Source organism: Manis pentadactyla, chromosome 9 (genome assembly GCF_030020395.1).
Source record: "Manis pentadactyla isolate mManPen7 chromosome 9, mManPen7.hap1, whole genome shotgun sequence".
Taxonomy (NCBI): domain Eukaryota; kingdom Metazoa; phylum Chordata; class Mammalia; order Pholidota; family Manidae; genus Manis; species Manis pentadactyla.
The window spans coordinates 16,033,882-16,056,895 of NC_080027.1; the positions used below are offsets into that span (position 1 = coordinate 16,033,882).

The 23,014-nt window shown below is 53.8% G+C and overlaps 1 protein-coding gene across 5 annotated transcripts in view; it reads right to left on the reverse strand.

Annotated features, from left to right (window-relative positions):
- Positions 1-295: 295 nt before the first annotated feature.
- CD6 (CD6 molecule) overlaps positions 296-23,014 on the reverse strand; it is a 38,617-nt gene continuing 15,898 nt past the window's right edge. Inside the window, exons 2-13 of one of the 5 annotated variants that reach the window (XM_036924586.2) lie at positions 12,987-13,058; positions 11,693-12,043; positions 10,621-10,932; positions 9,601-9,903; positions 8,349-8,414; positions 6,049-6,189; positions 5,610-5,708; positions 4,432-4,554; positions 2,703-2,774; positions 2,220-2,474; positions 1,843-1,944; positions 296-1,303 (exon numbers count right to left, since the gene is read on the reverse strand). In XM_036924586.2, the coding sequence (XP_036780481.2) occupies positions 1,239-1,303; positions 1,843-1,944; positions 2,220-2,474; positions 2,703-2,774; positions 4,432-4,554; positions 5,610-5,708; positions 6,049-6,189; positions 8,349-8,414; positions 9,601-9,903; positions 10,621-10,932; positions 11,693-12,043; positions 12,987-13,058 (1,961 nt within the window). In that variant the 3' untranslated portion in view covers positions 296-1,238. Of the gene's footprint in view, positions 1,304-1,842; positions 1,948-2,219; positions 2,475-2,702; positions 2,775-4,431; positions 4,555-5,609; positions 5,709-6,048; positions 6,190-8,348; positions 8,415-9,600; positions 9,904-10,620; positions 10,933-11,692; positions 12,044-12,986; positions 13,059-23,014 lie in introns of all 5 variants that reach the window. The other 4 variants (XM_036924577.2, XM_036924606.2, XM_036924597.2 and 1 more) reach the window with 4 other exon arrangements.

Below are 23,014 nucleotides of genomic sequence, written 5' to 3' on the forward strand. Positions count from 1 at the left end.
CCCTCCAAAGCTCTTGGAGGCCAGGGCTAGAGGGGGGCAGCTCAGGGAGTGGAGGGGCCACTGCGCTCACAGGCTGTCTCAGAGTCCCCCGCCTCCAGGACGGCAGGCCCTATGTCTTCCTGTCCCTGTGTCCTCAACATTTTTCATGGTAGCAGGCCACAGTGGGTTACCAATTCGCCTTAACATTTGTACCTGGATGGATAGAGTGCCCCCACCAACACACACACGCGCACGCACGCACGCACACGTAAGAGTTCAAGGACTCAAGGAATTGCCATTCCACACCCGGTCCTGGTTTCATTTCAGCAATTAGTTTAATCTCAGGATACTCAGATGGGGCAGAGAGGCTGGCCCTGAGCCCTCCGGCCTCTCTGTGGAGGCTGCCTAGACATGTTTATGGCTCTCAGTGCAACACTGCACACTCACGCTCACTGGGGAGGTGCCCAGCCATCCCAGCGGACAGAGGGGAACTTGGGGCTTAGTGACGCCTCCAGGAACCTCCTGGTAGACATCTCTGCTTCTGCCCCCACAGGTACTGGGATCTGGCTCTGGGTCTGAGCAGGGGCTGGGCTGGGACCATCTTTGTAAACTACAGGAAGCTCCCAGTGAGGATCCACTGTGCAGGGATGGTCACTGCAGAATAGAGCTGTGCCCTGTGGTGGCAGGGGTGGGAGTCTTGCTTGCTGTGCCCAGGAAGGCTGGACTCCCTTCCAGGGTGTAGTTACCAACCAGAGCAAAGCCTGGGGCAGCCAGCCTGTTACCCTCAGCCCCAGGATCCACCTGTCAGAGTGACAGCTGCCCAATAGCCCCTGTGCGTGGGACTACCCCAGGCAGCAGTGGGACAGGGCTAGGTTCTGCCCTCTCAGTATCTCTGGGCGCTGAGTTGCCTGAAGGTCAGGCCAGACACTCGAGGGTCAGCAAGGGATTCAGGAGCCTTGCACTTCCAGCCCTCCCTGCAGCCTGCTGAGAGGAGGCTAGACTGCTTGCTCATCCCTGAGGCAGAGAGCTCACTTCCTCCTGGAGGCAGCGCCTCCTCCTCAGGGCTGCTGTCTGGGGCGGGGGAGGGCTACACCAGCAGGTCCTGTTTGGTGGACTGTGGATACAGGGTGTGGAGTTGCCTCTCATTGTCCAGGGGAGGCCTCTCAGCCCCTGAGGGGCGGGGTGATCTGGAAGGATAGGGTGGAAGGGGGTAGGCAGAGCAGGAGTGCAGTGGACAGGCCACTGAAGCCCCACAGGGCCTAGGCTGCTCCGATGTCATCGTAGTCTTCGCTGTCAGAGGGGTCAGCCGGGGGCTCGGAGGACCCTGTGTGACCAGGGTGTTCAGGTCAGGAGAGGCCCAGTCTTTGCCGCCACTGCCCCCGTGGGAGGGTGGGAGCCCATGCCCCTCCCGTGACACCGTAGGCAGTGACGTGAGGTGTCTCCCATCTTATCATCTTGTTTACAGCCATCTCCCTGGCTAGAGTGTCAGCCCAGAGGGCAGAGCCTTATCGGTGGCGTTTAGGGCTGTAGCCCCAATGCTGGCACGGAACAGAATGGGCACCTGGGGGCCAGAGCCCTCTTGCTGCTGCAGCCTCCACCAAGGGGCCTCCCACTGCTTCGGCTTGAATGCCTCCACTAATGGGGAGCTCACTTCCTCTCAAGGCATTCTCTTTGAATCTTTCTCAGTCCCATTCACATCCATTTCCCCACCTCCTCATATTCTTTCTTGTTTGATTTTTAAATCCCTTTACCTAGTTTCTTTTCCCCTTGGACTGACATATCCAGTGGATCCAGAGCCCCCCGACTCATCCACCTCCAGTGCCTCTGTCCCCCTCCCAGAAGCCCCTCCGCTGATACTGGCACCTGGACATCCAAACTGCTCCTCGGAGAGGGGCTGGGGTGGTGGCTGGAAGTTCTGGTACCACTCCTCGGACGAGGTGCCTGAGCTGTCGTCAGCTGAGGGCCCTGCTGGAATCGCGCAGAGCCAGTCACTCTCTGCCCGCAGACAGTTCATCAACTGCCAGAGTAGGGAGGCCCCTATGGCCAGTGGAGTCAAGTCCCTGGCTTGGTGACTGAGGAGATGCAGGCCCAGAGAGGGGAGGAGACTTGTCCAAGGTCACCCCAGCAGGCAGCTGCTAACTGGGACTAGAATCCCGACCTCAGCCTGGCTCAGGGCCCCCAACTTTATGCTTCCTCCAGGAGGTGGGGGCATGCACAGCATCCTTCAAGGCCGAGCTTACCTGAAAAAGTTGTGTGGGAGCCAGCCAGCTCCAGGTCTGGGGGCTGCCCCAGGAGGCAGCTCTTCTCTGGAGCGAACGCCGGAGGGACCCACGGAGGAAGCCCGCTGCTGGGGCTGTTGCAGTATTCCTCCCCAGAGGATGTGCTGGACCCGCTGCTGCTCCTGGGGTGGTGCTGAGGGCCCAGGGAGGGAGCATCTGCAGGGCGGTGCTCAGGGCTGACCGCTGCGACCTGGGCGGCATGCAGCTCTTCAAGTCCTGGCCCAGGAAAGGGAGATGAGGGAAGAGGAAGGAACGCCACAGGAGGGCTTCACGTGAGGCTTGAGCAAGAATTTACTGCCCACAGGTATCGGAATTGCTAAAGTCAGGAAGGACCCGTTAAGGGGGTTGCTGCTAGTTCTTCGAAAGGTGAGCTGAGCTGCTAAGTCTGGAGGCAGGGCCACCATCCTAACCACCCCCTCCGCCTCCCTCCCCAGCCACACTCACCTTCCTCTAAGGGGGGCATGTGGAACCTGTTCTGCTGGACCTCCTCCTCCGTGACGCGGTGCCGCTGGGAATCTGCGAGCAGAGCCACGGGTGAGTCGGGGTGAAGGCTCCACTCCCTGGTCTGGTCCCGGGAGCCCGGAGCAGGGCTGGTGTGCCTGGGAGCTTGGGAGGTGCCCCTCAGGATGACCAGGATGGCAGGACAGCCCAGGCGTATGGAGGAGCTTCGCCTTTCCCATCAGACCCCTAGCTCTCCTCCTAATCCAGGCAGATCCCAACCATCTGCTGAAACCAGCATGGGGACAGGCTGCTTCCACCAGAAACCCTAGTGGCCTGGCCTCCCTGTCCCCCACTGTCCCTCCTGCCCCTTAAGGAAATACTGAGAGTCCGGGGTTCTTTCCTCACACCCTGGCAGCTTTGGCAGGAGAATGGCAGATCCTGCCTTTCGAGGAACCTTCCCAGAGTAGAAGCTGGAGGGTCTGGAATCCTTGCATCCCAGGCTCTGGCACCTTCATTTCAGCATCAGAGATGTCGATTCATAGAGTCTTAAGGACTTGAGTGACTGGAATCTTGGAGTTAGCTCTTTCAAACTGGGACCACTGACATTTGTCTCAGTGTCATAGGATTTTGGACTTGCAATCTCGTATCTTGCACGCCTGGGCTGAACCTCAGGTTCCAGGCCCTCATGCCTGTGGCTCCCAGATGCTGGTCCATGGCCCGGCAGAAGTGCAGGCATCCACCTCCCAGCCCCAGAGGCCCTGGCTCAGCAGGTGGGGCAGAGATGGCTAGCTGTCCCCAATAATGATTCTCCCCTCCTCTGGCCTTTATCTGGACACACAGTTGCTCAGGACAGAGGCTTCATCTTCCAGCCTCTCTTGCAGCTGGTGGGTTTAAGTTCTGCCCAGTGGAACGTGAGTGGGATCGATGTGGACTCTGGCACCCTGACTTGCAGGGTAGAGCACACCCCACCTCCTCGCCTGCTGGGACAGAATGTGGGCATGGTAATGAGCCACTCTGGACCACATGGACAAGGGCAACATCTTAGGGACTGCAGAGCAGCAAGAAAGAAGGAGCCTAGGCCCCTGGCAACTTCTCAGGACACTGTCATTTTGGGGTCTTGGTCAAACACAGCCAAACTCTCATCCTAACTTATGTAGTAGATCTGGGTGGGACTCAGGAATTTGGAGACGCTCCCAAGGGATTCCACCATGAGTGTGGGATTCTCTGCTCTCGTCTCACCTCCAGCATTGCATGGGCCCTCCCTCAAGCACTGTCTTTCCTCCTCCTATCCCCTGCAGGCGGAGCGCAGAGCTGGAAAAGCTGGCTAAGAGGTGTGAGCTGGGCCCCCGGCGCAGCAAGGGGAGACGTGAGGTTGGGTGGGATGGGACACGGAAAGCATGCAGTGTATGAGAAGCCGTCTGCAGGTGTCTCTCACCTGGACTCCCGGTATCTTACACAGACACAGCGCTTTTAGGCGACTACCAAGGGGTCTTATGGCCCCGCATGGCCAGAGACAAACATGGTAGAGAAGGAGACAGGCAACGTGGAGCTTTCTCCAGGGTCACAGAGCACTTTGAAAGTTTCATTTCAAATGGACCGTAGGGCCATTTACAGTCAATCCAGTGGGTAACAGGGGGATTCCACCCTCATCATGCAGTCACTGGGTGGAACCTACTGAAGGTCCCCAGCCCACCAGGCCCTCTCCTGGGGGAGCCTGGGCCCAGGCACTCACTGTAGAAGGTGGTCAGGGCCACAGGAGGCTGGGTGCTGAAATCATAGTGCTCATAGTCTGAGTCCGAGCTGGTTTCCGAGTCCTGGGGGGGTAGGGCCTGGAACTGGATGGGCAGCTTGGGAACTGGGGAGAGAACAGAGTTGGGGGCTTGGCCAAGTGGAGGGCAGAAAGGCGCAGAGAGGTGGCAGACAGCATGGATGGCAGGGAGCAGCGACAGAGTGGCAGGGAGAGCCCCAAGTGGCCCGTCTTGTACAAGACCATCCAGCCTGGGGTTTCCAAGCTCCCTGCCCTTTCCAAACTTGGGGAACTAACAACACGTACTTGTTTAACAAACATCAGCACAACAGTCACTACATTCTAACGTAATGCTAATGTAACATTTACAAATGTGACCTCATTGAACTCTCATTACAACTCCGTGAGGAGGTACATTAGGGTCCCCACTTCATGGGGAGGAAGCTGAGGCACACAGAGGTTCTCCCCTCACCCAGAGGAGCAGGCAGCCCGGCCCTTCACCTATAGACCATAATGCTCAGTGCGTGAATGCTCTGTGCCTTACTTCTGCTAGGTTCTGCATTCATATTCTCTTCTCAAATACATGGATGCTGTGTGCAGGGAATCTTTATAATATTTCACGGAGTTTTAAATTCGTTTCGTCATTGAACACTTTTAACTAAAGGTGATTTAATATGTTCATAATGCAGTGTGATTAAACTCCACTCCTTTACAAGATTTTCAAGATGGATAAATCCATATGTCCTAAGAGGTGGGTGACTGACCCCATTTCTTTTCATTCAGAAAATACTAAATTAGATTACGTTCCAAGAAAATCTTCCGGCGCTCTGCAGGGAGGCTGACTGAGCAGGCCTTGGAGAGAGGTGATGGTATCACAAACCTACCAGCCAATTAGCAGAGTGGGATTTTCCCTTGAGAACCCAGGTTGAATGTCCTGGGCCTGTATCGGTCCAGAACTTGAAAGCCTGGAGCCCTAGAATGGCAGCCCTGGGAGGTCAGCTGCCAGGTAAGATTGAGATTTGACAAGTTCAAGTTCCCACAGCCACCAGGGGCTGCCCCAGGACTCAGCTGGGACACTGCTTTGACCTAAACAGTACTGACCCTCCAGAAAGTACTTCCTGTCCTCCCAGGCCCACCCCAGCCCCAAGCAGGTGGCATCCTACCTTCTTCTTTGGGGATGGTGATGGGGACATCTTGATAGCTATTGATCCCTGCTGGGGTGGTCGTGGGTGGGTGCTGGTGGTTCACGGTAACGGGGATGGCTGAGGGAGGGAGGCAGAGGTTCTGCAACTCGTTGTTTGTCCTCTCCCAGTCTACCTGGTTCTGTTCTCATCAAGATCCCAACCTCCTCGCCCACCCTCAAACACACACACCCGCACACACACAGTCTGGCACTGCTGTGGATCACTTCTGCTGGGCATGGTGGGAAAATCCTTCCCGTCAGCAGGTGATCCCTGGGGTCAGGGCTGAGTGGCCATTGCTGGATCACTGTCCTTCCTGCTGGGGTCCCCGAAGGCCCCCGTCCCCCTGCGAGGGCCACAACTCAGGCCTGCTTCTTTCCATCCTGGGCTTTTCCCGGGGCTCCCAGAACTCTGCACCTACCGTATTTTCCTTTAGCTCTCAAGAGGATGACGGACATGGAGATGAGTGAGCTGAGGAGGAGAACTCCCAGAGTGATGCAGAGGATGAGGAGCATGAGCTCCCGGGATTTCCAGTCTCCTGTTTTCACTGGCATAGAAGATTCTAGAAGCAAGAGCCCCGAATCAGGGAGGAAGAGAAATGGACATAGACTTCTCCTTGCCTCTCCATCCTCTCTGTGGCTGGCCCGCTTCCCTTCTGGACCTGTTCTCCTCCTCTCTTCTTTTCGAATTTTCCCATATGCTCTCACGTGCCTGGTATACAGTAATGAATGAATAATTGACTGAATGAAACTTTCTGCCGGCCACCAGCCCACAGGGATCTGTCTCTGCTCAACAATTATGAAGCACCCGCTGTGTGCCAGGCACTCTGGGATACAAAATAACAACAGCATCCAAGCCTTGAGCATCTCTGTCTAGCGGGGAGACAGACAGGTTGACTCAGTCCAATCCGGTGCGATGGCGTAAGGACAGCGTGAGGCCCCACAAGGGGCCCCCAGTCTCTGTGGGGAAGACCAAGTTGGCATTCCAGAGAAGGTGACTCTGAGCTTCCCCTGGCAGCCAGCTGACCATCAGGAGAGCTGCATGCCTCTTCTGTGCCTGGGAGGCACCCTTCCTGCAGGACCTGTACTGCCTGAGGACAAGGGTGAGGGTGAGGGCAGCGAGTGCCACCTCCCAGCTCAGCAGCCCTGGCGCCTCTCTGCTTCGCCTCCCTCTCAGCCCCACCCTGCTTGCAAGAATGAAAGCACTAGAATGAGAACAGACTGAAGCTGCAATATGGTGGATGCTGGGTGCTCAGGGCCCTGGTGCGGGAGCCACCACCTGCTCAGTGCATAAGGCCTGGGGTGTGCAGGCCCAGGGCTGGGTGGGGCTAGCGACAGCATCACAGGGGCTGGTGCGGTGAGGTCAGCCTGACCCCCAGGCTGGGGCAATGTCTGCTCCCCACAGGAAGTAACTCGCTCCCTGTCCTCATTTTCTCCCTTCCAGCTTGGGCCTGGGTGGGAACTGGGTTTGGCAGCAGGAAGCAGGTGCAAAGGAGGGGCTGGGCTTGCAGGGCTTCGGGCAGACCAGTGAATGGGCCCAGGGCGGGGCTCGGCTGCACTCCAAGGCCAGAGTGGCGTCCTTGGCGGCTGGGTTTCTCTCTGCTCCCCTGAAGGCAGCATGGTTCCCCGCACTGACCTCAGAGAGAGAGAGTGTGAGGCCAGGTGTGTGTGGGTCCTGGCAGGAGCTCAGCCGACAGCCTGCATGGTCCCCAGCATTTCCTTCCTTCTCTGTGCCCTCATCCACTGTCAGGTGCTCTGGCAGGATTTGGTGTCCCTCCACTCCCTCCCCAAGCCCCAGTACACCCTCTCTGAGGTCTGAGAGAGGGTGACAGGGATCCAGGAGGCAGGGGAAGGTGGACAGCCCACGAATCTGGGCCCGTGCCATGCATCTCCTAGGGTTGCTAAGGGGCTCCATGCCTGGACTAAGTAATTGTAAGGACAGCCGATGCCCAGACGGTGCTTAAGCCCTGTTCTAAGTGCCGCATGAAAATTAATTCACTGGACACCACAACTGGCCTCCAGTGAATTCACTGGAGAGAGGTTCTATGATTATTACCTCCATTTTATAGTCTGGTCCAAGGCTCAGAGAGGTTAAGAACTGCCCAGCACCATGCAGCTAACAATAGGTGCAGCTGGGACTTGAGCCCCAGGAATCTGCCCCGAAGTCAGCCAAGCTACACACTGCCGGCAGATAGACCAAGCACGGATCTGCAGTTCAGAGTCCTGGACGCAAATTCTGGCCAACTCTGGCTGGCCATCACTGCACTCTCTGAGCCCGAACTTCTTCCTCCATGTAAGGACTGTGAGACCTCCCCTGTAGGGCTGCTGGAGGTTCAGAGGGAGGGAAATGCTGACATAAAACTCTGGGCCAGGTCCCAGAACACTCCAAACACACTGCCAGTTACCCTCGGCATCCTCACCACCTGGCCAGGGGCAGAGGAGCTCTGGTTCTCCAGCTCTGTCCTCCTGCCCTACAGGAGCTCACAGGAGAGTGGGGAGGGGACTCCTGTCCATGAAGTATCAGGGTTCAGGGAGCTGTGGTGCTGACATGGCCAGGCGGGGAGGAGAGGGGAGTGTGAAACACCCAGAGAACCCCGGGGAGGCAAGTCCATCATCTGGAGGTGGGGGATAGGGAACAAAATGTCAGACTTCTCTCCGGCAGTCACACACATGCATGCATGAACCCACCCCTCTGAGAAACTGTGTACCCAGTGACACTCACCTACAGTGACCAGCTGAACACTTGCAGGGATGTCAGAAGCAGACAGATTGAGCAAACTCCGGGAGCCTGTCAGAAAGCACCACTCATTCACTCAACACAAATTACCAAGCACCTACTGTGTGCCGGGCCTTGGCCTAGAAACTGAACAAGACAGACAAGTAACCTGGAACTGGGGATGTGGTCCTATGGGGGAGGGGGCACATGGCCAAGGAAACCTGCCTTTCCCACCACCTCCCCATCCCGGCAATAAGGAAGATCTCATAGGTCAAATGCTGGAAGTTTCTTTGGTTAGCATAAGGGGCCAATCAAAGAATTATCCTTTCTTCTGTATCATCTGCTACAGACCACAAATCCCTTTGCTGTTCAGTCTTGGGTTGTTCTCCCCATCAGCCTCAGAAGATGGGAAGCTGATATATTACAGTCATTATCATAACCGTTGACAGGCAAGGGATGGAGCTTACAAGCTCCCTTGGATATTGCCTTGTTTCCCGGCTACCATGCAAAGGGCTAGTATCAGCACCCACATATTCATGACATGGAAGCCTCCCAGCTGGTTACTGGCAGAGCTGGAACCCACAGCTGGTGCTCTGAACTCCACAGAGACGCTATTACCATGTTTTCTGGGGTCTGAAATTTTCGCTTTCTCACATTTTAACACCTCTGAAGCCAGGGAGATGGCATCAATCATTAAAATTGATGACAGGTCAAGAGTTTCTTTTGGCCGCATTTTTGTCCTTTATGGCGCATAAAATAATTATGGTGGGACACACCAAGGCCATCTTGGATTTGGTGAAACCCAGTAGAATGCAAGTCACAGAGTGGCTGTAAGGCTTTGCTGAAGAAATAAGGTATATAAGTGCTTGGCAATGCCTGGCACATAATAAGGGCTCCAGGCACTGTCGCTGATATTATTACCAGTCTCCCAGTATTACTGTTACTGGATCACCAGCCCCTGGATGGCAAGTTGGTTTCATCTCCTGAGCCAATCCCAGTCAACAGAGACCACTGCTTAACATATAATTACTGTGCCTTAATAAATATTCGGTGCATGATTCTGGGGCTAAGTTGAGGATCTGTGGAAAAGGTTGTCCTGATTAATTAGTTCTGTCTGCCTGGGTGGTAAGGGCAACAGTCCCTCCAATGTCAGGGTCATTCCTGATCTAGTCGACGCTGTGGTCCCTGGGTGGCAAGACCTTAGGCTGTGGATTCAGGCGGGGAGTGGACTGGGCGGGAGTTGGGTGGGGGGTGATACCTGAGCAGAGGACCCTGGCTGCCAGCGACTGGCTGCAGAGGTTGGAGTTGTTGAACCGCCAGGAGCAGTTGGAGAGGGTGGGCTCCCCTCCCATGCATGAGTAGTACATCCTGCCCAACAGGGAGTGAGGCAGCCCCTTGGGTATTGCGGCCATGGTCCCACAGCCCAAGGTCCGGCAGAGCACCGAGGCCTCCGAGTTGTACCACTCACTGTCGCACACAGTATTCCAGACCCCACGGAAGTGCACCTCCACTTGCCCCTCGCAGTGGTCGGCGCCACCGGTCAGGCGCCAGGACTGGTGCTCTGCGGGAGAGGAGTGTGGGGCAGAGCTCAGATCGGGATCCTTTGGGCTGAAGGCCCCACCAGACCACATCCATGGGTGCAAACACCCACAGACCACTGGCCTCCGGCTCTTGTATACTCCCAGTTCAGAAACTGCACCCCCGTCCCCAACCCGCCCAGCACCTGTCCCGTCTGCGCTGGCTGACCCTGCTGTGGTCCCCTGCATCCGGGTTACTTGGTGTGGTCCATGGGCCAGCTGTGTCACTATTGCCTGGAATCTTGTTTGAAATGCAGACTCTCAAGCCCCGGCCCAGACCCATTCTGAATCAGAATCTGTGTTAGCAAGATCCCCCCACCCGCATTCCCGTGCGCATTAAAGGAAGCGCTGGGTAGACAGGAACGTCCTGGCCTCATCTGGTGCCAAGCCTCCTCAGGGGCTCCCTTTCCCCAGCTGCCCTGAACCAGGGAACACCTCCCACTCAGAAGGAGCCTCATCTCTAGTGTCACCTCCTCCAAGGGGTGGGCAGCCTCATCCCGCCAGCTCCGGGTTGCTAGCTGCCTCCAAGTGCCTCCCGGCTTCCTTGCTTAGAGCATTTACCACTCTCCTCCGGATCACCTTCGTCTGGGTCTCATTTTCCCTCTGAGGCTGTGCCCGCAGGAAGAGACCACCCCTCCAGCGCCAGCTCCAGGTCGCCCAGCAGGCCTACAGCAAGTGCCGGGGGACGGCCGCCCACTGACCTGAGCACACCACGCCGGCGTCCTCCTTGTGGCCACAGAAGCGGTCACTCGGCAGCCCCGGGCAGTCCCACAGGTAGGCCTCGGCGCCGGAGCAGTTCACCTGGTCCCGGTGGATGGGTCCTTGGCCCGGAGCGAAGTGCAATCCTGGCAGGGCCTGGATGGCCCAGCCGCAGCTCAGTTGCCGGCACACCACGTGGGCATCCTCCAGGTCCCACGTGTCGTCACACACCGAACCCCACTGGCCGTGCTCCAGCATCTCCACGCGGCCGGCGCATGGGCTGCCACCGTCCACCAGCCGCAGGGCCTGGTTCTCTGGGAGTGGGAGGCCAAGGGGTTTGGGGATGAGGGGGATGAGGGGGATGAGGGTGAGAATGGGGGGGCGGGCCGGGATCGGGCGGGATGGTTGTGGGTGGGGCAGTGGGCCCAGTGAGACGGGCTGGCAACCCAGTGGGCAGGACTGGGGAGCCCTGTTAGGGCTGGAGACCCGATGGGGCAGAAGTGGGGGGCCCTGGGGGACGGGTGGGACACCTTGTGGGCGGGGCTGTGGAGCCTGTGGGAGGGGCTAGTAACCGGTAGGGTGGGGCAGGGGAATCCCCTCAGGGCTGCAGACTAGTGGGTGGGGCTAGAGACCTGTGGGACACCTGGGGCCTGGAGAGCAGGTTTGGTGGTTGGGGAGCAGAGGTAAGGGACACTGGGAGCCCGGCACATTTAGGTACATGGCGATTAGGACCGAGAGAGAGGTCTAACGCGAGGGGGGCGGGACTAGTAAATAAGGGCTAGAGACCCAGTTAGGACTGGGGACCCACTGGGTCGGGTTGGAGACCAAGCCGGCGAACTGGAGATCTGGAGGCAGATCTGAGGAGACGCTCAGAGCTGGACAGGATGCAGTGCATCCGTCCTCCGGCGTGGAAACCAGCCGTGTTTGCGTTGGGGTGGGTGGAGGTGGAAGTCCTTAGGGCGAGGCTTGGGTCCCGTGGCCAGGGCTGGGGACAGGTGTGCGGGGCAGTGGCTGAAGGCCTGGGGGCTGGGGCGGCGGGGGCCCAGGTGGTGCGCGCGGAGCAGAGCGCCCTACCTGCGCAGGTGAGCTCGGCCGGCCTCCAGCTGCTGCTGCACGCGTGCTCCACCACCTCGCAGAGCCGCCACTCGGCGCCGGTGCACCGGACGGCGGGAGCCAGGGCCTGTGTGGCGTTCGCGGCTCCGCTGGCGTTCCCCGCGCCTGGGCCGGGTTGCAGCTCCGGGGTCGGCGGAGCACGATGGCCGGCCGGCGCCGCCCCGCCGCAGCCCAGCGCAAGGCACACGGCTTCGGCTGCGCGGCCATCCCAGAGCGCCCCGCACGCGGGCTCCCAGGACTGCCCGAGCCGGACCTCCACCGTCCCGCTGCAGAGGCTGCTTCCGTTCACCAGGCGGACCCCGAGCTGCTCCCCTGGAAGCGGCAGGTGCGAGCTGAGTCTGGACGGACTCGGACGCTGCCAAGCCCAGGGATGGGGTTGGGGGTGGGCCGGGCCTGCTGAGTGACCTTGGAGAGAACCATCCCGGGCTGGGCTCGGGGCTTCCGCCTTGCAGTCTGCACAGGGGGCTGGCCGGGTCCTCCCTAAGCCCCCTTTGAGGCCTAACCCTCTGGTTCTCCCTAGAGTCAGGAGAAGGGGGAGCCGAGGGTGACTGCAGAGGTTAGGATGCCTTAGGTCCGGGGTGACAGAGAATGAGTCGTCCTGTCCCCACAAGCCCTCCTCTCTCGCCCGTGTCTCCAGGGCACCCTTGTGTGAAAGAGGGCAGAGTTCTGGGGTCAGAGGCCCTTCCTGGCGCTGTGGGTGCGTGCTTGCCTCCCAGGCCCCTCTGCTGTTCTGAGGGTACTACCGTGCAGGCTGCCCCCTTGACCCTGGGACCCTGGAGGACAGACCTGGGGTTGGTGATGGGCTGCTTCAGTAGACGGTGGTTCTCCCTTCCCCAGAGCCCCTTCTTGGGGAACCACCTGCCCATCTTTGCCCAGGATTACACCCCCAGTGTGTCAGCACAGAGTAGGTCCTTAACAGACCTGTTGAGTTAATCAAGGACCCACCTGGTGATCCCCCCCAACCCTCACCAAGTATTCTTTAGCTTGTTCTCAACAAATCCCCTCCAAATGCTCCCTGACCACCTGACCACATGTATGTGACACTTCGTCAATGGCCTTTCAAAGGTGGCAGTTCTAAGATCTCAAGAGTAGAAGTAATGCTGAGGCTTCAGGCACTGGGTTAGGAAGAAGGGCTCCCTGCCCCCCCACCCCCACCCCCAGTACCAGAAGGTCCATTTCCTTTCCTGTCACCCCAGGGCACCACCTGTTCGGCCTCAGAAGGTTGACTGTGGCTGCAGAAAGGTTGTTTCCTCACCTGGCTCCAGGAGCTGGCTCCCTGCGCTGCTGCTGGTGTTGGGCTGGCCAGGAGGGGCTGGAGACGGGTGACCTGAAATTAATCAGCAACAGCCGTGGTAGGTGAGTGAGCTCAGGTAGTGGGGTCACAGAGTTGCCGTGAGGGGCGAGGGTCACTTTTGGGAGCCTACCATGGCTCTATGGGGACTTGGGAAAGGCCTGGTCCCAGACCTTGGGCACATTTGCACCCTTTCAGGGTGGACAATTCTCAAGCTCTAAGGATGAATTTCCCCTTCTTTTAATTATGCACAGCTCCTTAGAAATCAGAGCGGAGCTGAGAGGAATGACTAGGCTTGAGGGCCACACCCACTTACTGGCTGAGTGACCTTGGAGGGTTACTGACCTCTCTCAGCCCCGAGTCCCATTTTGTTGGCCATAACGCTTAGGAAAGTACTGTGAAGCTAAAAAGAGACAATACCTGTAAAACAGGCACTGACAGAGCAGCTCAAAATGGGAGTTAACATTAGGAAAAACATTTTTGTTTGGAAATTAGGTTTGAGAAATTCATACCAGACTTGAGGGTGATTGGTGCATCCTGGGTGGGGCACCATTGGACTACAAGCACTTCTGGACCCTGCGAAACTAACAGTTGCTGAGGGCCAATTATATGCCAGGTCTTTGCTTATGTTATTCCATTTTCCCTCAGAGATACAGTGAGGTAGATACTAGCATTCACTTTTTACTAATTAGGAAAAGGAGGCCTAAAGAATAGAAATTGGTTGCCTGTGCCAGATAGTGTCTCTTTGTCCTTCCCAAGCAGCCATGCACTTGGCCCCAGCAGCCTGGCCTGTTTGCACTGAATAGCATCTTCGGGGCCCTTTGGCTTTTTTCAGCTCAGCTGATGGGGAGCCCCAGCAGAGGCAGGACAGAAGTGTGGCATCTGTCCCCCAAGCTCGTCCCCATGAGACGCCTTGGCAGGCTGTGCCCCTCACCTGAAGGTCATTGTTCCTCTCACGATGGCCACGTCTCCTTGACTGTCTCCTGGGTCTCTCCGACCACTCTCTGGTCTTGTCTCCTAAGGCTCACTGCTCCTAGCTCCTGGTTACTACATTGCCCTTTGTAAATAGTCCTCCTGTGATAAGCCCCCTTCAAACTCACCTATTTTCAGGGTGCCACCTGTTTGCTGTTGAGATTCTGACTCATACATGGCCTGAGGCCACCCAGCTACACACAATTAACACTCAGTACACACTCTGCCACTCAGTGGCAGAGCCAGGATTTGAACTGACATCAGGGACTCATCAGCCCCCTTGCTGGGCATATTCCGGTTTGCAGAAGCCCAGAGGGAGGGCTGTGGCTGGGATGGCTGTGCTCACCAAGGAGTTCGTCTACATTTCTGGGTCTCTCTTGCACTTAGGTTGGGGCAGTTGCCATGTAGGCAGAAGGACGTGTGCCTGCTGCTGGGCCAAGGCAGGTAGGGGGCAGTGAGCCTGCTCCATCTCTGTCTTCTCTGGTGTGGTGGTATTAGAGGCCCTGGGTTCCAGACGCAGCTACAAGATAGAGGCGGATGTTGACCCAACTCAAATATCGTGTAAGAGGTGAATCTTTATTGTGTTAAGCCTTGAAGGTTTGGGAATGTACTCATTCCCACAGCCGATCCTGGCTTGGCCTGACAGGTACAGGGCCTGTGGACTCAGGCGTGCTGCTACACATTCTCAGCCTCACCTGAAAAGATCCCATGGACTCACACCCAGATGGGTACACACACACACACACACACAGGCGTGCTGCTACACATTCTCAGCCTCATCTGAGAGGATCCCACGGACTCACACCCAAATGGGTGCGCATGTACACACGTATATGCATGCGCGTGCACACACACACGCACACACACACACACCCTTGCAGGCACTGCTCTCCTTCAGCATGCATCTGGGCCACTCCATCACTCAGACAGAAAGTAATCGGGTCTTTAATTGCCTGCTCTCACCTACTCCCTGGCTGGCTGCCCAGCCTGACCCCCTGAAGGGGAAATGAGAGAATTCAGAGCACAAACTCCACGGCTAATGCAATATTCAGAGCAAGAATTCAGGTGCCCACAGGTTAGAGTCTCTGAATCCCGGTTCCCACAGCAACGGTCCTGGGGCTCCAGTGTAGTTTTCAATATGTGGGTTGGGGATTGAGGGTGGGATTTGGGATGCTGGCTGCAGTGAGCAGTTTATATGTGTGATTGTGGCATACATATGAGTGTGTAGTTGTGATCGTGTGTGTATGACTGTGTGACTGTGTGTATGTACAAGTGTGGGTGTGTGTGCGCCCCTGTGTGTGTATGAGGGCTCAGTTTTGTAATATCTGTTCAGTTGTGCATCATCTCTCACTGGGTCTGGGAAGCTGCTTTCTCAGGCATAAAGGCACATACATCTTCTGCTAGACCAGAAACCAAGGCAGGCAGGACCCAAGGCCGAATTGGCCCTGTGTCCCTCAGGGTGCCCTAAACAGAGTTTGTTGATTGACTGATTGATGAAGGAGTAGGCAGGAGCCATCAGCTCTAAGGACAATGGTGGCCAAGGCAGTTTATTGAGACTAGATATACTCTAGGGCTTGTTTCCTTGTGACAGACGTTTTCCCGTTTTCCCGTCCCCTGTCCCAGGGAGGGAGCCTGGCTGTCGTGTTCTCTGACTTCCGCGCTGCAGGAACCAAAGGAGAAATTAACTCTCAACTCCCTCCATCCAGGCCTCAGTTCGCGGAGGGCCCAGGGCACCATCAGGGCTTCCGAGATCATCGCTGCTGTTGCCTGACCCTGTGCTTCACACTGTTCTTTAAACTGGGTTCACTTTTTGCTGAAGTAAATTTATTTGAAAAGGAACCTTTACCCTTTCCGGGGAATTCACTTTATAGCATTAAGCTGCTCGAACATAAAAATATTCATTGCAGTTTTTTGAACAGCGAACAACTGGAAACAGAGTAAATGCCCATCCGCTGGGGAAACTGCTGAATGAATTATGGTCCACACATAGTGTGGCATTTAATACAGCTTTTGTAAAGAATGAAGTAGACTCCTACCAGCTGGAGGGATTTTCACACTATCTTGAGTAAGGAAGCAAGATGCAGAGAAGAAAATATGGTACAACATTTGTAAATCAATGGCCCTCCCCCTCAAAAAAGCCCACCTATGAATTGGTATGATTATATGAGCATAGAGAAAAATATGGAAGAACACACACCAGATTACTGAAATGGATGAATTAAAAAGGTGGGCTTCAGGGGAAGGACAGAGCAGGGCCAGCTTGTGGGGGCGTGTATTCCCAGGGCCCTGCACTTAGGAGGGCCCTGGACTTGGTTTAATGCTCTGCTGTCCCCATCTAGAAATTCTTAATACTTTTTTAACAAGGGGACCTGAATTTTCATATTGCGCTGGCTCTGCAAATTATGGAACTGGTCCTGGGGCTCAGTTATGCGAATGGAAGATGAGAGAAGGAAGGCAGAGGAAGCAGGCAGTGGAAGATAAAGATAAAAAGCTTTACTTTGGAAGGTCATGTATGATACGATTCCCTTTCTGTAAATTTAGGTACATAGGTAGATATGCAAGAAGGAAATATAAAAAGATAAATGGGTTTGTCTTTGTTGCCTAAAATAGAAGGTAATTGTTCAAATAAATAGACTGAAAATAAAGCCATGTTAGAAATGTTGAAAGACACATCCTCATCAAATAGGGACCCTGACAGGATCAGAAAGAATGACAGAGCTTCAAAAATAAGATAATTATTTTTCTTGCCATGTGGCTCAATGTTCTTTAAAGCCAAGCTCATTTACCACCTGAAATTATCCTGTGTGCCCCAGAAAATTATCTTGAGTTGTGGATGGAAAGGTGTGGACCTCCTGGAAACTTATGGACCAAGAAAGACAGGAGCCCAGGAAGGCGGTGGCTTTTTCCAGCCAGTCCCAAGCAGAATGTGACAAGCGCCTGGACGGGGTGGCCTGAGGAAGATGCTGAGGGCAGGAAGGTGACTGAGGACAAATGGTGAGCCCAGTGCCACAGCAAGCCCGGCAGAGACACTTCCAGTCCCTGTGGGGCTCACCGGAACACCGCCCCGGGTACACCCAGTGCACCCTACCAGGGGTCGGGTAAACGCCGGCTACCGTGGAGGGTGCCTGGCTCCATCAGATGTGCTGAGAAGGAAGTGGGAGCTTGGTGTGTTGCTCCTGGGAAAGAAATGAAGAGCTGGTGTGGTTGTTGGGTCAAAGTGTTTCTCCTGACGATGTCAGCATTGCTGGGGGTACAGGAGAGGCGTCCCTGGGCTGAGCACTAGGAGAGGCCAGTCCTGGCAGATTTCTATCATGAGCTTGCTGCGTGGCCTTGGATGGGTCCTCTGTACTCCCTGGACTTGTTTTCTCACTCGCAAGATAATACATTGATGAGCTTTCTGATCTCTTCTAGTCCTTACCTCCTTTCATTATAATTAGATAAAATGTATAAAGAAAAACAACATCTATTGAACACTTACTGTCCACCCCCTAGATGATAACTGATATCAGTGGGCTTTGCTTGTATGTGAATCCTCACAGCTGGGGGTTACAGTTAGCATCCCTGTGTCTTCACTGAGAGCACTGAAACAGAGAGGTTAAGTAAATTACCCAAGGTCACCCAGCTGGTCAGTGATAGAGGCAAGATTTTAGCCTGGGCAGTCTGGCTCTAGAAGCCACCCTTTTAACCATACAGTGCACTTCATCCAACATCCTGTCTATACAGATGGGAAATCTTTCCTACTTCCTCAGTCTATCATTACAGAGGTGGATTCCTCATATATGAAGAGCTCATATATATAAATGCATGTAAATCTTGAGATCTTTTTGTCCAAACTGGAGAATTGTATGGTGTTGCACTGTCCAATATGGTAGCCAGTCACTCATCGCGTGTGGCTATTGAGCACTTGAAATGTTGCAAAGGCAAATGAGGCCCTGAAATTTTCATTTTACTTAAGTTAATTCATTCCAATTTTACTTTAAAAACTGATATTCAATTCAGTCATTGGAAAAACTTCAAAACAATGTCTCGAGCAACTTAAATATGTGACTCTACCTTTTCAGTTGTAAATTTTACAAAATCTAAATACAAATCAAGTAGTTCCGATGAAACATTAGGGTCCAAATTGAGATGTGCTTTAAATGCAAAGTATATGCTGTATCTTGAAGCGGTGGGAAGAAAAAAGAATGTAAAATAGCTTATCAATAACTTCTTATATTGACAGCATGTTGAAATTATATTTTGGATATACTGGACTAAAAAATGTTTTTAAATTAACTTCACCTGTTTCTTTTTGCTTTTTAAGATGTGGCTACTAGAAAATTTTAAACGACAAACATGGCTCACATCTGATACACATGTTTGTATCAGACAGTGTGGCATAGGGCCCTGCACCCAAAGGCCTGGGCAGGAGTCTCAGTCCCTCTATGATGAGCTATTAATCAGTCATTTAGACAACCTAAGCCTTGTTCTGTCTTTCATTAGCTGGAGTTAATAATGCTTTTCTCAGAAGGTTTTTTGTAAGGAAGTGTTCTATGAACTGTTGAGACCATGAAGGTGTGGTTATTGTTTTTGCCCAGGCCAGGGATCTCACTGGCTTGATACAAAATTGAGGCCCAGGGCACGTGTGCCCCAAGGTCTACAGCTAGTCAGACTTCTGGGGTGGTGGTCTCCCTGGTTAGCCCAGCTGATGCTCTGGGGCACTGCCAGAGTCGGGGGTGGGGTGTGCCCTCTCCAGGACTGGCACCAGGCCCCTGGGACTGCAGTGGCCCCCCTCCCCCAAGCTCTGGGAGACGTGTGGGCCTTGATGGTCTGGAGCCTGCCATGAACCTTGTTACGCAGGCCAGCCTTTTGTGGCCTGAGCAAGGATCACAAAGGCTGTGAGAACCCTGGCTGGCCTGCCTCCCAAGGCTCTGGCTTGGGCCCCAGCTATTCAAAAGGAGGCATGGAACTTGTCCAGAAACCTTCCTGGAGCACCAGTACACCATGATGGGGAAAAAGCAGGAGATGTGAGCTCTCTCTCTCTCCAACACCGAGGACACAGCAAAAAGATGGCTGCCTGCACATGAGGACACGGGCCCTCACCAGACACCAGATATCCTGGCACCTTGACTTTGGGCTTCCCAGCCTCCGGAACTATGAGAGCTAAGTGTTTGTTGTTCGAGCCTCCAGTCTGTGGTATTTTGCTCTAGCTGCATGTGCTCTAGCACACGATCGACAGTGTGATGGCCAAGGCTTCAGGAGTTCTACCCCACAGGACTTCAGGCACCCAGGACAGATCCAGATCCAGCCCTTTTCACTTGCTAATGTCACCGTGTCCCACGATGTTCTCCTGTATGACATCTCCCTATATGCCCAGATTGAATTCCCCTCCCCTCCCCCACCAAATCCAAGGGAAGGTGAGGTCAACAATGATTCATAATCTCAGCCGAAAGGAAGCTCAAAGGTAAGAACAATGGGCTGGCTGTGGGGTGAGCTCAGTTTCTGGAACACCTCCTTGCTCTCTTGCTTAAGAAAGTATGAGGGTGTGAGCGACACTATCCTGAAAGCTGAGAAATGAGTCTGTTACCAGCCCGCGTTCAATTCCATGAACATTTGCTGAACATGCACCGCATGCTGGGACTGGCACAGGTACTAGGGAGACGAGTGTAAATGGGATGAAACTGGAAGTGAGAAGACCTGACGACCTTCTCGGAGCAACGATGCCTCTGCTGAACAGTCTCCACTCTCAGGAAATTTTTTTGTTATGATTCAGAGAGGGGACTTTGGGAACAGACAGAAACCATCTCTGCTGATCATTAGTTGTGTGACTTTCCTAGACTTTGGTTTTAACCTGGCACTGGGCATAGTACATGGGTCATAAAGGATTGCTTTGAGCAGTGTGTGGATAACGTATGAAAAATGCTTAGGACGTGGCATATGGCAGCTGTTATTATTATCCCCTATCCTGAGGCTTTGGCCTGCTTTTTCTTATCCGGCCCTGAGTGGACACAGGAGGGCAGCTGGCCATCAATTACACATTCCTTCCCAGGCCTAAGGATGGCTCTGAGGGCCCCTCAGCCCTCTTCTTTGCCAAGGGGCAATTCCAGTTCCCCAAAGACTGCACTCCTCCTGCCTCCTTCTGTCTCTCCTGTGGACCTCAGCAGAGCTGCTGCACATTCACAACTTGCCGCTCCCTGCCCTGGCTCTGCAAACATGGGGCCCAGTGCCCCTGGAGATGAGCCAGTGGACCGCAGTTGTCATGGTAACAGGAGTTCCTCCCAAAGCCAAGGCTCCTGTGGGCCTGGCCCGAAGGCTTGCTCAGGCGACCACGCCAGAGCGCACCTTCTCTGCAGCTGCCAGGAGCTAAGAGGAGACACCACCAAGCACAGGGGATCGCAAGCAGCTCAGCAACAATCCCAAGGGAACAGGAAGACTGTGACACCAAGAAAACCTTTCACAGGCCCCATTCACTTGATCCCCCGTAAAGATTCGGACCACTGAATGCAGGAGGTGGATGTCAGGTCCCCCTCAAGAATTCTGATTTCAGTGGGTCTTGGATGGAGCCCTGGAATCTGGTTTGGAAGGAACCATTTACCAGATCTGGACAGTAGAAAGGGCACTGGACTGGAATCAGACATCCCTGCGTTGGAAACCCAGCTTCCCCCCTTATTTTGGGGTCTTTGGGCAAATCTCTTCACATGCCACACTTGCCTCCCTCACCTCACAGGACTGAAGTGAGATAATAAGAAAAACCCAACACCTGGTCCACACTGGGTACCCACAAAGAGCTTACTGAATCAGCGCATGCAGATATATATGCACCATAGACATACATGTGCACATATGTAAACGAGGTAGAAAGAGCAGGTTACAAGCAAAATGTAAGGACGATCATCTCCTTATAAATGAAATGCATGGAAAAATGGCCAGTGATACCTCATAAAGTTGAAGATGCTCATACTTTGACCCCAGACCTATGCCTTTATGTATATATCCCAGGAAAAAAATTCTCTGGTATTTTCACACACAGCCATATACTGGGATTTTCGCTGCAGCCCTGTTTGTAGTAGTTGAAAACTAGAAGTAATCTAAAAGTCCATTGGCAAGAAATAATTAAAAATACCATGTTATATTTATAGACTGAATTATTTAGTTAAAAAGAATGAACTAGACCATATCTATTCAGTTGGATAGATATTGAAAACATCATACAGCCAGTGAGAAAAATCGGTTGTAGAACAGTATATCCAGTATGATGCTATTTATATAAAAATATAACACGTGTACCAATACCATATTGGGTGTCGATACATTTTTGTGTAATAAAAGTATAAAAACATAGAAGAGAAGGGTGTACACACCACATTTTGGAGTGTGAGTGCTCTGGGGAGGGAGGGCTAGGAAGTATTTCAACAGAATCTGTACGGTTTTCTTTCTTATTAAAATAGATCATTTTGCCAAAAGTGGCAGAAATGTAAATATTTCTTAAATCTGGGTGGTGGGGGTGCCTGAGCTTGTTAAAACACTCTCAGTGCGTTTCTGTGTGTTTGTAATATTTCTCACTAACAAATTATCTGGAAGATTCTACAGTAGGATAGTAGCGATAGTTACCTTTGAAGGTAGAATTCCTGGTAAGTTTTTTCTTTGCTTTTTTGTGTTTTCTAAATTACATTTGTGCTATATGTAAGTCTGTGATAAAAATAAAGACAACAATTTAAAAAATGAGAGCATATGTGAAAAACCTTTGTAAACTGTTTGAATCGTACCAGTGCCCACTGGCAATGATTCTTGTGCATTTATAATGGGTAAGAAAAATGGATTTTAAATCATTTTAAATTATTTAATCTCTTTCATGATGCCCAGAAATAGGTATTATTACGATCCTCACATTACAGGTGGGGAAATTTAGGATCTAAGAGGTAAAGGAACTTTCCAGAACAACAGGGCTCTAAGAGACAAAACAGGATTTGAACCCAGACAGAGGGTTTCCTGGGCTCCCTTACTTGGCACCTGATAAACACCTCAGGGCACATAGTAAATGCCTAACAAATCCTGCTTACTATGATTATTAATGGAAGTCTCTGTAACTCACCTCACCTCCACCAGCATTTCCTGAGTCGTGCCCATGGCCAGGCCTGCTCTGGGCTCTGCTCCCAGGAAGGTGGAGGGGAGGGAGCCCCCCAGGCCTACTCTCAGCCAGCGTCCAGCCACAAGGCCCAGGTGTCAAGAGCTGACTTGAGTCCCATCTCTCTGTGGGAGATGCAGAGGCATGAAGGACGTGCTTGAGGGACCCAAAGATGGGAGAGTCCGGGAAGTTATTGCAGGGGAGGTGACCTTTGGGTCTGGCCTTGAAGGTCAAGGAGCATTTCACTGGGGCAGGGGAGCAGAACCACATTTACTGAGGGGTTCCTCTGGGCCCAGTGCTTCACATTCATCTGTGTGCAGAGCCCTCCTGACAACCCTGTGAAGAAGTGCCGTTATGAAACCCATTTTACTAACAAAAAGGCTCAGAGAAATCAAGTTACTAGTCCGAGGTCACAGAGCTCTGAGTTGACAGACCCAAAATTCAAATCCAAGAGTGTGCCCCAATTCAGTCTTTCCACCGTGTCAGGCAGCTTTGACAGGGGAGAGGAGGCAGAGGGGCATTCTGGGTCGGGGTATTGTGTGAACTGAGACCCGGAGGCAGGACAGGGCCTCACGTATTAAGATAGAGACTCAAGTATGTGAAATTCAAGAATAAAATCCCCCAGTGCTTGGCCCTCTGTGCGGAGGGAAGGGCTGGGTTTCTGGGTTTCAGTGGAAGCTGAAACTGCTGCGCCGCACAGGATTTTCCAGGGGGCCTGTCCCCACCCACCGGCTTTCGGGAGGGGCTCTGGCCAAGCCCCCAAGAACTTCTGGAGCAGCAGTCTGGGGGTGAATGCAGCTTGAGTGTGGGCAAAGCATGAGAACTCCCCCATGCTGGCATCTTTCTGAGGTGGTCTAAAGCCCCCGTGAAAGAAGGGTCCCCTCAAGGTCAGGCATCCCCAAGCTATCAGAAGGCA